Source organism: Nothoprocta perdicaria, unplaced genomic scaffold, assembly GCF_003342845.1.
Source record: "Nothoprocta perdicaria isolate Ctin4 unplaced genomic scaffold, notPer1 scaffold_16, whole genome shotgun sequence".
NCBI lineage: Eukaryota > Metazoa > Chordata > Aves > Tinamiformes > Tinamidae > Nothoprocta > Nothoprocta perdicaria.
The window spans coordinates 3,150,536-3,162,805 of NW_020454760.1; the positions used below are offsets into that span (position 1 = coordinate 3,150,536).

The 12,270-nt window shown below is 42.7% G+C and overlaps 1 protein-coding gene across 1 annotated transcript in view; it reads right to left on the minus strand.

The window, feature by feature from the left end:
* The window catches only part of PTPRM (protein tyrosine phosphatase, receptor type M), a 328,512-nt gene that overhangs the window by 276,274 nt on the left and 39,968 nt on the right, over nucleotides 1–12,270 (minus strand). The window contains exons 3-4 of the mRNA XM_026035379.1: nucleotides 4,340–4,418; nucleotides 1,606–1,721 (exon numbers count right to left, since the gene is read on the minus strand). Of these exons, the coding sequence (XP_025891164.1) occupies nucleotides 1,606–1,721; nucleotides 4,340–4,418 (195 nt within the window). The remainder of the gene's footprint in view (nucleotides 1–1,605; nucleotides 1,722–4,339; nucleotides 4,419–12,270) is intronic.

Genomic DNA, 12,270 nt, shown 5'->3' on the forward strand with positions numbered 1-12,270 from the left:
CTAGTAGCTAATCATAATCCTATACGTGAATTATACACAGATATATGTTTCTTTTTCAAGTAGTTTTACTYGGAGCCCTGGAGCAACGTGCACGAGGAACTGAGCTGTCTGTATTTAAAGGAGCTCACAGTTACCAGCACAGGCACCATGCTGGAAATGTGGGAGAGCGTTTGGGTTTCTGCAGCTACAGAAATCTGCAGAGCAACGTAATGGCTGAGACTGGTTGTAAGGTGAAACTTGGTGTCTGGCGTATACGGGTACAAGCTGAAACCCAGGCGGTTCCATCTCCATGTGAGGAGGAACTTCTTCCCTGTGAGGGTGACAGAGCCCTGGCACAGGCTGCCCAGGGAGCCTGTGGAGTCTCCTTCTCTGGAGATCTTCCAAACYCGCCTGGATGCCGCCCTGTGCCCSGTGCTCTGGGTGTCCCTGCTGGAGCAGGGGGTTGGGCTGGATGATCTCCAGGGGGTCGCTTCCAACCTCAGCCAGTCTGTGATGCTGTGATTTGTTTGTGCACTGGTTTGCTTGCAACTTTTCAACTTTTCAGCTTTTCCCATACATCTACATCATTTCTGAAATCTGCACACCCCTAAGGAAATTTTGCAGCATGCRCAATGTGAAAGGAAAAGAGTACTAAAAAGTTGAAATTTTTTGAACAACAACAACCAACATACAGAATTTCATCTGTCTCCTCTGCACTTTGCTTCAGTTCCTCCCATCCCTCCCTCTCCACGTACTTAACTTTTTGTGTGATCTCTTCAGATGTTGTTTTAACAATATTATTGCCTTCTAATAGACAAAGTCCCAATTCTAGTTTGCTATTTTTAACACATGGACAGCATGAAAATTGGGAGGGGATGATATTTTCATAATGCAAAGTCTAAATAGAGACTATTGCTTGTAATAGAGAAGAGGCAACTTTGGAATGAAGGCACAAGACGGCAGCTACTTGGCACACTCTTTACCAAAACAGATCAAGGGAGAAGCATCTGCTTGATACATGGTTACACATACAGATAATGAAGTGGTTTCTTTTGAAAGAAAAGGAGTTCCTTCAGAATAAAGATCTTTAAATCAAGATCTGGCACCTATCTAGAGGTTACATTATTGAATTAGCAAAAATTAGGGGCTCACTGAACGTAAGATTCTGCGACTCTGTAACACACCAGGTTACATGTGACTGCCACCACCATCTTCTCCAAACTTCCAAAGTTAGAAAGCCATTTTAATAGAAGAAAGTCCTAGCCTAGGAAATGAAAGAGGCAAGCCAAGAATATCCCTACATGTAATGTCTCAGTTAGCTGGGGCTGATGCCAGGGGAAAGTGATGTGTTCTCTCCTGGGGATGTCACATGTACTCATCGTCTCCACAGGTAGGAGAAGCAGGACCTTTATTTTTAAGAGCATATCCCCTTGAAAGGAAAGAGGAAAATCTTCRAGTATCAATTTCTACAAAAGAATACACACTACACAGCAGTTCAGAGACACTAGTTTAATATTAATATAATAAACAATCCAAACAACCCTATTATTTTTCTATACTGAAAAGTAGAGAACTTGCCCTCTATCCCCCTGAAGATCTTAGTCTATTAGAAAAGAAAGAAATTACCTGTAACCAGAGCCTGTCGCCTGCATTTGTTCTCCCATTGGCAGTGCACTGAAAAGTGGCAAATTGCCCTGCATTAACTTCCACGCTCTGAACACGCAAGAAATGGGGAGTTTTTGCTGTTGAACGAAAAAAATAATAATTATGTAACATGAAAGTTATGATTAATATATAAGAGCATATGAAATAGCTATGCTATTCAAGTTCAAGTGAAACATTATATTTTAGGTGCTTTTAATTTTATTTTTTATTCTTTTGTACCTGGGAAAAAGCAGAGAAGGGTGCTATTTTATTGCTCCTGCTGTGCAAATTATCTTCACTCAGCATCTCTCTTGCAATAACACTCTGTATTAATAGACACGGTATTGAAACGTAATTGATGTTTTGAACGAAAGCATATTAGATACTTACACTATCAACTAGACAAAACAGTAAGAAATTAAATGGTGTTGTCAGGGAAACAGGTATTTCTTTTTAACTAGGTAAAATTTTCTATAGAGGAGCTCTTTAGAATGGTAGAACCAAACAGCTAAAATGCTGCTCTGCACCTCTCACCAACTACAGTTGTACTCTTTAAATGCAAGTTTYCCAATTACATTGTACAAAACCAAAACAAAACCAATTCATTTAGAATAAGAAAATTCAGTCAGACTGAAGAAAATTCAACTGAAAAAACTCAGTAACTCTCTCACTAAGGCTGAAAACGCTAGAGCTGCAAACACTCAAACCAGTGAAATTTTCTTTTGAAGAACTACGTCCACTGATGGGGGAAAGTGCTTATGTTTGTCTGGAAGAAAAAAAGGGAGCAAAATGAGATAGAAAAAAAAAAAGAAATTTGACACAGAGAATGATCCTAGAAAAAGCAGTGTTCCCAGGTACTCCAATCCTATTTGAGTGGAAGGGAATTTCGGCGCTGTCTATATTAGCAGATAAGCCAGGCTTTGAATGCAGCTTTTAGTCATGGAAATGTATAATAGCAGCAAACATTGACAAAGTAGCCACACACTTTCTAGCCGAGCACCTGCATTTTTTGAAGTGTTGATGGTGTTTCTTTAGAAGAGTTTATTGCTGGGGAAATTGCAATTTTGAGGAATATATTAAACACAGAATAAATATGGAATTCAAGAAAAAATGGTTTGCTAATACYCAGCAAAAGGCAGTACAAAAAGGAGCTGGAATAAGATAGCACAAATTAATACCTCACTACAGGAGATGCTGTCATGATTAATGTTCTTATAGCAAAATCTATTAGACTTACTGATTTTGTTTTGTTTTTTATTTTTTCCATCTGCTTTGSTTTTTACTTTTTTCATCTGCTTTTAGCCCCTACTCTGTTTTTCCTCAATCTTCCTCAGCTCTGGAAAAAAAATCAAACCTTTCTGAATTACCARGCAAGGCCTAAGTAGAAAGGGGATCTGGATGTCTTAATTTCAAGATTTTAGTTAACTTCTCAAATAATTGTTTCATTAAAGCTATTAGATTTCAACGCTGCCAGGTTAGCACTGTACGAATACCAGTTATAAGTCAATCTCCAAATTAATAAGAGCTACTTGCACGTTTTGAGAAATCAGTAGAGATGCACAGATCCAACCTCTCAAAATCTGTGCAGACAAAATTATGATGCTTATAAAATGCTGCTTTAGTTTTGTCCTATTGAAGATAGAAATTCAAAATGCTGCTTAAGCACAAACACTGTCTAACAACATGAGAGCCTTCTGTGTTTATTAGAACTAAGTGAATCAGAAGTAACAGAGCTGCTGATTCCGCAGAACTGTCTTCATATTTGACTTGAAGAAATTTCTGTGTCTTCTTGCCAGTAACACTAAAATCATTTTTATGAGGTGCTGCAGCATTAACCAGTAAACCACTTTCTGTTTTAAATGACAGCCTGGTTTATAAACCACAATGAATGCACACTGGAGCAGCACCTCGYGAGAAGCAGGTGAACAGATGTTGATGCCTTTTCCCCACTTAGTCATTTCATCAGTAAGATTACAACCTACTTCTCATGTATGTAATGCATGGTTTTAATATGCCTTATTTAACAAATAGCAGAAACACGGAATAATCATAGCTCTTTGAAGTAGACTGTTCAAAGACAGCATCCAGATTGCTGCGTTAAAGCTTTCATTTACAAGGTCTTATTTTTGCACCTTCTTTAAAAGAGCTATAGACAGTTGAGCACTCTATACCCTTCATCAGGGGACAAGGACACAAATGGGAAGCACAGGGGAGCAGACGTGCAGCAGAAGTGCAGCCATGAACCCAAAGCTCAGCACGGGGGCATGCGCCCCAAACAGCCTCTCTCAGAGAAGCCGCAGCTCTCAGGCAGCTGAGTCCCCTTCCCTACCAKCCTGGGAAGAAGGCAGGAATATTCCGTTCCTGCCTTGTCCATCTGCTCTTGCTAATGCCTCAGCTTGCAGCTGCACTGAGGTTTTGGTGCTGACAGAAAGCTGGGCAACAAATCATGAAGATTTTGGGTCTGAAGGAGCTGATAGATGCCCCGAGCACGGAATGATCCTTATGTGAATCGCTGCACACAAGCTGCATACAAAAATCTGTTCTAAAAGCCAGTAAGGTGCAGTGYTCAAATGCCTGCAACACTTTGCATGCACTCAGCATATTTCTATAGCAGTGGCACTGCTTTCTGACACCTCTCCTGTGCATCAGGCCTACGGAAGCACCGTGCCATATTGGTTSTGGAGGCCGGGCTTCAAACACGCAGGTAGGTACTTACTGCACGGGTGTCCTAAAACTTTCACTTCATCAATAGCCACGTATCCAGGATGGCCTGAAGTGACCACTTCAAAAACAACCTGAGAAGTAAAAGGAGAATTTCAGTTAGCAGCTTTGTAGCAGAGGAAATGTAAACATTCTGTGCTATAAACAGCAAAAAAAGTTAATTCYTGCAACACTTTGAAAACTACTTGAAAATGAATGACAATCAAAAATCTTCAAGGTCTTTTGTTCCTTATAAATAGAGATGACAAAATAAATCACATTTTTAATGCGTACACCATGTTTGGAGATTAACCAGTGCAATCACATACATTTCACAGTGGAAAAACAACCAGAACTTGATCCCAATACTAGGCCTGCCAAAATAGTTTCTTAATAATCACCTAATGTGTTAATATTTTTTTTGGATTATTTGTCTYACAGAGAAAAAGCCAACGTGTATTTAATAGGTGACACTTGCAGAGTACACAGCAATTTCTGCAGTGTCAGAGACATGCATACCTGTTTTCACGAGTGTATTTTCCATGCTTTTGATCTTCCACCTACTGAAGTGAATTAAGTGAGGCAGATCCATTGGCCACGGTTTGTTTAATGGCTATAAATAGGTCACCAAATAAATGGACCATTCTTGTCATTTGAATTAAGCACACTCAAAAGTAAACCTCTCCAAACTTTGGCAGCCTTAGCTTTGAACAGCCCGAGAATGTTTATGTGGAAAAGAAGAAAAAAATGCCAGCAACATTAGCAGGTACATTTTCAAAGCAATGCACAAGAAGCTCATGCTCAAATCCAAATTCTTGTTTTTTATTCCTTGTATTTTGCTTGGAAAGTTAACCCCAATTACCTCCAGTAAACAGTCTCGGGAAGCTCACTGAAGAAGATTAAAATTTTAAAACTATTTTTCCTCCATATACTCCCCTTGACCTTGAGACAGACGCAGAAGGACACTGTGTACCACATCCTTTATGCAATTACTTTAGCAGAAAGAGAACGAYACAGAACACAAACATGTCACGGGGATAACATACAGCCCTACAATATGAAATCAYCATTTGCTGCTGCTGAACAAACATTTGTAGAATCACTGTTTCTGAAATTAAAATAAACCTTGAGTTGAGTAAATACTTGTAACATTTCTTCCTATCTCACATGTCTTGATTTCACCTATTCTAAGTTTTGTTTTAAATTCAGTCTCTCAAATTATTATCTCATCCTCCATTACCTCTTTACCACACAATTAAATCTTCTAATGCCTTTCTAGATTCCWCTGATGGCCCCTTTTACTGATACAAGCTTCCTAAAAGCCTCCTGTGAATCCCCCCCTACCTAAACAGAGCCTGTTTCCAACTCCTTGTGTATTATAAACTGGTTTTGGGCTCTCAGTGCCTTGATCTCTCCTCTGCCTTCTGCCACCTTTCTCATCGCTCCATCAGTGAATATTCTTCCACTCTCCCCTCCCAGACAGAGTCTTCTTCATCCTGAATTCTCTCCAGTTCCTCTTCTCTGTCTCCCTGGGCTGCAGCCTCTGCGTGCATCGTTTTAACCCTGCAACGCCACCAAACAATCTCATTTTCATTCTCCTTCGGTCTCCTGTCCAAACAATATTTCAATGTACAGCACTAACGCGGTCCCCCCGGCAAACCTGGCAGCACCTGCGAATCTCAGCGTGGCAATGAGGAAGGTTCAAAGGGCACCAAGCAATTTGAGGTGTGCGGGAAATGGGTCGCTCTGGCCCAGGCCCCAGCTCGTGGCTTTCTGCGCGTCTGGACCGAGTCGGCCGGGGCTCAAAATTCCTGATATTCCTGACCCACGGCAGCAGAGGCAGGGGACATATCTGGCTCTCAGCATTCAGCACAGCACCCACAGCAAGTCCCCTCACCATTTCAGAAGGTCTCTTCCCTATAAACAAGAGAGGCTTTTGGTGGAAACAGCGGTAGGGGYGATTTGGGGAAAAGTGGGCAGAGGAAAAGTAATACCTAGCTGGGAACAAGTAACTTCTATTCAGAGCCCTGAAAGAGCCTTTCCAAAGAAAATCATCACTACTGCAGCCCTAACAACCTTGAAATGGAAACAGGGAGGCCCAAGCAAGCGGCATGAATGAATCTGATGTTAGTTATGACGGCGGCATGAGACACACGATGCAACTCCCAACTGCACACTGGAATCAGGGGGAAAAAAAAAAGAAAAAAAAAAAGAGATCTTGGATCTTGGAGATCTTTCCTGCCTTTAACAAACACAGCAGTATCTTTCTCTCTCCCTGCATTTGCACGTGCTCCGTTTGCAGCTACGTTCAGTGAAAACATGGTCCTCCTGGTGCTCTGGAGGGAGGAGACAGCTCTGGTTTTGAGGGGCCTGTCCGGTCAGCAGGCCCAGGAAGGGCTGCAGGGCAAGAGAATGGAGGCCCAGGCCTGGGAACCTGCGGCTCCCGCAAGGAATATTCCAACCGGGATGTTACACTCTGGCAGGAAAGTGCCGGGAGCAGCTGGCCAGGTCTCAGAAGTGACGGGAAACGTTTCCTGGCTGCCGCTGAGGAAGTCACCGAGTGAGCAAAAGCGGAGCACAGGGACTGCAGAGACGCAGAGGGCGGCGGGAAGGGCTCTCGCTCCTGCCCCCGCTACTCGCTTTGAATTTGCTCCATCAAGAAGGAAGCAATACTGCTGCCAGGTGTCTTTAACAGGGTGTTTTAACTAAATAAAGTGTTGCATAAACATAAAATGTTGCCTCTTCCCAACAACTCCTGACTGCCAACTGAATCAAATACCTGACCTTCAAAAAACAACATACAARAAGTACCTATTTACAAGATCTCGATTTTTTTTCCCCCATAATCAGGGATCTTGGCATTCATAGGAGAACCTGCACCAAAGCCCCTTCTTATGGCAATGTACTCATGGGCAAACCAAGCTTGTGGATTCTAAACCCAAAACTGTTTTTTCAACTAAGGGGCAGAAATGGCAACCTTGAAATAACTTGACTGGACATATTTAAATGACAACAGACAAATGCTGACCTGAAATATCCCGCYGCGTCTCTAGACACCATACCAAAAGGTCATTACCACAAATAAGCCAGACAATGTATCAAGAGACGGCCAGCTGGACGTGCTATTAAATTACAATTATTGTCTTTAAGAGTGCCCATTCCAAGTGAAAGCAGCATAAGCTGAAATACCATCGGTTTAATGATGCTTCCCTTAAAGGCTGCTATCCAACTGGTAACAAGTTTAATGGTCTTAAGTTTGGCTCTTTCCTGGTATAAAAATGGCATTTTTCAGTAACTAGAAAAAGACACGACAGCCAGCAGTGACAAACTCTAGCCAAGAAGACATCACTRTTGTGCCTTATACTTTATTTATTCAAGGACATGGCACATGCTACAAGCGCAGTAATACCAGGTCTATTCTGAAATGAAATTTCAGGCTCTGAAATACTCTAATCTTCTACATCAGAAWCCAGAATTGTGTTTTATTTGCACTTATAAATCAAGGATTATGGGCTAAAATATCAGACCCCCTTCCAGTTTTAAGCTAAGGAAAGCCTTTGGTGCTCTGCATGATGTTTTTGAAGGCCCTGGCAATGCAATGCACACGGCAGGGAATGGATCAGGAGCGGCCTGAGGGAACCCCTTGGAGAACTCGGCTCCTCACTGCACCGTTCCTGCTCAGTGGTGTCCAGACTGGGCACAAACCGGGAGCAGTTTCACTAAGAATTTCACTGCTAAAAGCCAGGAACTTAGCTCGCGTCCAGGTGTTTCCACCATTTTGTGTTTGAAGCATTGCTAGGCTGGAAGAATTTAACCTTCTGTTTGCTCGAGACTTGGAGCTTTGCATCTCACCAGAGCCGACAGAGCTGCAGGCAACGTCGGAGACTCTGCTCCACATCAACCCCCTTTGGGAGCAGTAACAGGGTCAAACCCCTTAGGGAGCAGCAACAGGGCCGGCTCCTGCCTGGGCCTTCCCCTCTGCCCTCCCATCAGCCGGGAGGGAGGATCAGTCCCTGTTAAAACCTGGACTCCGCCTGGGAACAACCCGCTGTGCGAGCGAGGGCCCCAGCGGTGTCGGTGTCGGACACCACACAGGCCCTGCGCTGCCACGGGGAGAAGGGAAGCGGCTCAGGGCGGCACCGTCCCTGATCCTCCCTGCTCCAGCCAAGGGCAAAATGAGCTTTCCTCGGCACCGCTTGGCCGTGCGAAGGCCACTCTGGCCTGAACGCCTCCACATAACCTGTCTGTTCCCCGCCATGAGGGCAGGGGAACCATCCCGATTGGAAGTCAAAGAGGAGATGGGCACGGGGAGGCCTCCTCAGGCACCGAGTGGCCCTGAGAGCCATGTGCCGGGCACAGCCCGTACAGAGCTGCTCAAGAGGGAAAACGGATGCCGACGCTCGGAAAGGCAGCCTGGATCTCCTGCTTCTTATTCCCTAATCTCCTCATTTACCAGGGAAAGTGCTGGAACGGTGAAGGGTAAATCTCATCATAGCATGAAGTGATACCATCCAACTCCTTTGTGTCCTCACTAGAAAAGGATGCTGGAATTGTTGTCGAGCTCTCACCTCATTTTCTCATCCCAGTTACATAGGAAATTATGTTTAAAGAAGTTGCAGGGCACAGTGAGTAGCCCACTCCAGTGGAAGGTACTTTTAATTCTCCCAGTTCCATTGCTGGATTTTAAAGCTGCAGTGTTTGTCGCTTTATTTAATCCAGCCTTGTTTCAGCTCACTGCTGCTACATGCGACTCCCAGCAAATTACAAAGGGAGCAATTCCAAATGTACAACGTGACAGGGCAGAGCCGGAGCGCCTGCCCCTTGCCAGGCTCCTCTCGGCGCTGACACTTCACAAACCGCCGCTTTTGGAAACCGCAAATGCTTCTCAACACAAAATATGCTTCAAATGCCTTGAGTTGCTGTGACGGATACGTTCCTTTCCCAGTTCAACCTGGCCTGTACCTTACATGTAGCCCCGTTCAGTTGCTAACCACCAGCGATTTATCTAATCCTGGTAGGTACCACCATTCTGATTTCTTCTCCCACTTAGACTCAACATAACATTCCTGAAGGCTGCATCCCAACGGGGAGGTAAGGCTAACACACTAGCCAATGGCCCTCTGAAATGAAAGAATGACTAGAAGTCAATCATCTTATCCTATAAATATGTGGATAGCCCGAGAGCCCCTTGAGCTCTCCTGACACGGCTGCGGCCTGCACAGCAGGATCTCCCCTTGAGCAGGGACGCCTCTCGAGGTTACTCCTCGAGGTTGAGAGAACCCCCCTTGCCACAACAGATTTGTGGTAAGTGAACATAGCGCGCTCTCTTTATTTAACTTTACTTTGTAACTGTGTACAAGAACCCTTAGTCATAAACCGCTGACCAGGTCTGGGACTAGGATTGGATCCAGCCGCACCCAGACTCCTCTCAGAAGGAGCCTGGAAAGCAAGCGGGTCCAATCYGAACCTCGTGACCCAACGGGAGGGTATCCCAAGATAATCATGTATTATCTTGAGCCTCTATGCAGTGAATAATAAGTGACCTTGCCATAGAATCTCRTGAAATCATTGTCCATATTAATAAAYCCTSTTRTTATTTCTTTCATATGAGTGAAGTGCATTTGTCACTCACCCCTGCCACCACTCGTTCCGTGACAGTTGCTTGCGAATCATTAAGTAACCTGAGAAAATCATAAAACCCAAAACAAAACAAGAACAACCCTGACCCCAATGTTTTTTTTTCCCTTGCTAAAGGGTGTAAATTAGAAAAAAAATCTAAACATTAAAAAGAGAGGGGAAAAAAAGAAGATCCTTTCAAACCACAGCGACTGCTCCCCACAAACCTAACAAGCTCACGACAACCCAGAGAAATCTAAACAGCATTTAATCCTCATTTTCTGTCTTCATCCTAATTCTATTTAAATAAGAAGGATGCTGAAGGCCCTTGTTCATGATCCCATAGGGGAGCACCCCAAAAGGGAGATTCTCTAACACAAAAACATGACTGGTTCCTGTAGGGATATCCAGGATACTCTGGAACAAGCAGCTCAGGAATCAGGAGCCACAGCAGACGAGAACAGGCTCTGCTGGTTGCCTTTGCTTCTCACAAAATGTTTGCCTGTGTCAATCCATGTTACAGCAGCTCATCAGTAGCTGGACCGTAATGTAGACGTACCCTAAAGCCAAAGTCAGATGCTAAGCAGTACCAGCACTTAGAAGATCGTTATTTAAGGAATTAAGCATATCTCAATTACCAGAAAACACAACAATTTAAGTTTAAATGAGCACTAATTAAAGAACTATTAGTGTTGTTACATGCAGGTTATCATTGTGATTTATATATCTGGCACTGCTTCTGTATAGGGTAAAACTACGCAAATAATTACCTAGTAAAAAGAAAAGAGTACACTAGAAGAAAATAATTACTTTTCTCAGAGCCTATACTTCTAAAGAGTCAATCTAAATGAAAATTCAACATGAAAGGTATTAATAAATTTGAATAACCATAGTGCTACAATAATATCTGTTAATTATTAAATCTTTTGAATGCTTCACACGTATGTATTAATAATATGTGGTTTAAACAAACAAATCTTCAGATGTTGGATTAAAATCCGATTCACTCCACACTACACAGCCTACTTTCTATTCAGTTACCATTAGTGGGAGTTAGTGTGCCTATTTTTTCATGAATAAACAGGAAAACAGACTAACACCTCTATGTTTTTAAGCATCCCGAATTATATAATATTGTAGCTTTGAAATGTTACCATATAATTTGTCTTAAGGGTTTTACAGTATATTTTGTTTTTATTTTCAGCTGGTCACCTTACAAGTGTCCTACCAATGGAATGGAACTATAAGGCTGTCATGGGCATGCAGATGCCTACAGAGGTGTGCAATTTAAAACAAACAAAACAAAACAAAACAAAACAAAACAAAACAAATCACACAATTACATTCTTTGGTCCCTTCATCTACTACTGTGGGGTATTTTCCTGAGGATTATTCATCAGTAAACTGCCAACTTTTATATATGAGGTGTTAAGAAGGCTGTTACCATTTCTTAAAGAGTCTTCTCCGCAGATTTTCTTCCTGAATTTGTTCAATAAAGGCAGGTTGCCTCAGATAACCCCTGGGAGAAAGTCCTGAGATGATGTGAGAAACACAGGGGCTTCCCCCCACATGCCTTTTTGTAATCAAAAGAACAGGAGCTCAGAAGCAGAGCTGGTGTCAGGAGGGTCCTCTCCTTTCTCCCACCTACGTATTCAGAAATCCGAGCTCCTGCAAGATCCATGTACACACTCTCTCCCTCTGGCATTAGGAATTTCTGAGAGAATAGAGGCCACCGAAATGGAGATGATCGACTATAAAGTGTTGATATGGAGACAAAGCTTCCTCAAGGATTTCCCTATTTACATTTCAATGAGTGAACCCTTACCATTCTATGCTGATTCCTCTGACACTCAAGTATATTACTAGAGCATGTGACGTTTTGCACATCAGCTATATTGCAGTAACTACACAGATATAATCTAAAATTGTATGCAGCAAATGCAAAGRAAATGATTTACTGCAGTTCTTAGTGAAAGAAGGACAGATTACGTCAAAATATCTCTATTTGAAAGGGCTAAGAGGTAGTACATGGTGCCCAGTACAGAAAGACACAGGTGTCTATTACATGTCAGCTGATGCACAGTAATTTGATAAATTGCAGAACCACATCCAAGCATCTGAACCTACAAATATGAGTGAACAGCCCAGATTTTAGCTCTCTAAGGAGACATGAAATAGGAAGGTTATCCTTGTACTTCTGTGGGCARATATCCATATTCCTCAGACATCAGTTGGAGGCATCACGCTGTTAGAAATCTGACACATTATTATTAACATTGATAAAGCACTTAAAGCTGTCTGAGCTTGTCTATATTGTATCAAAATATAAAT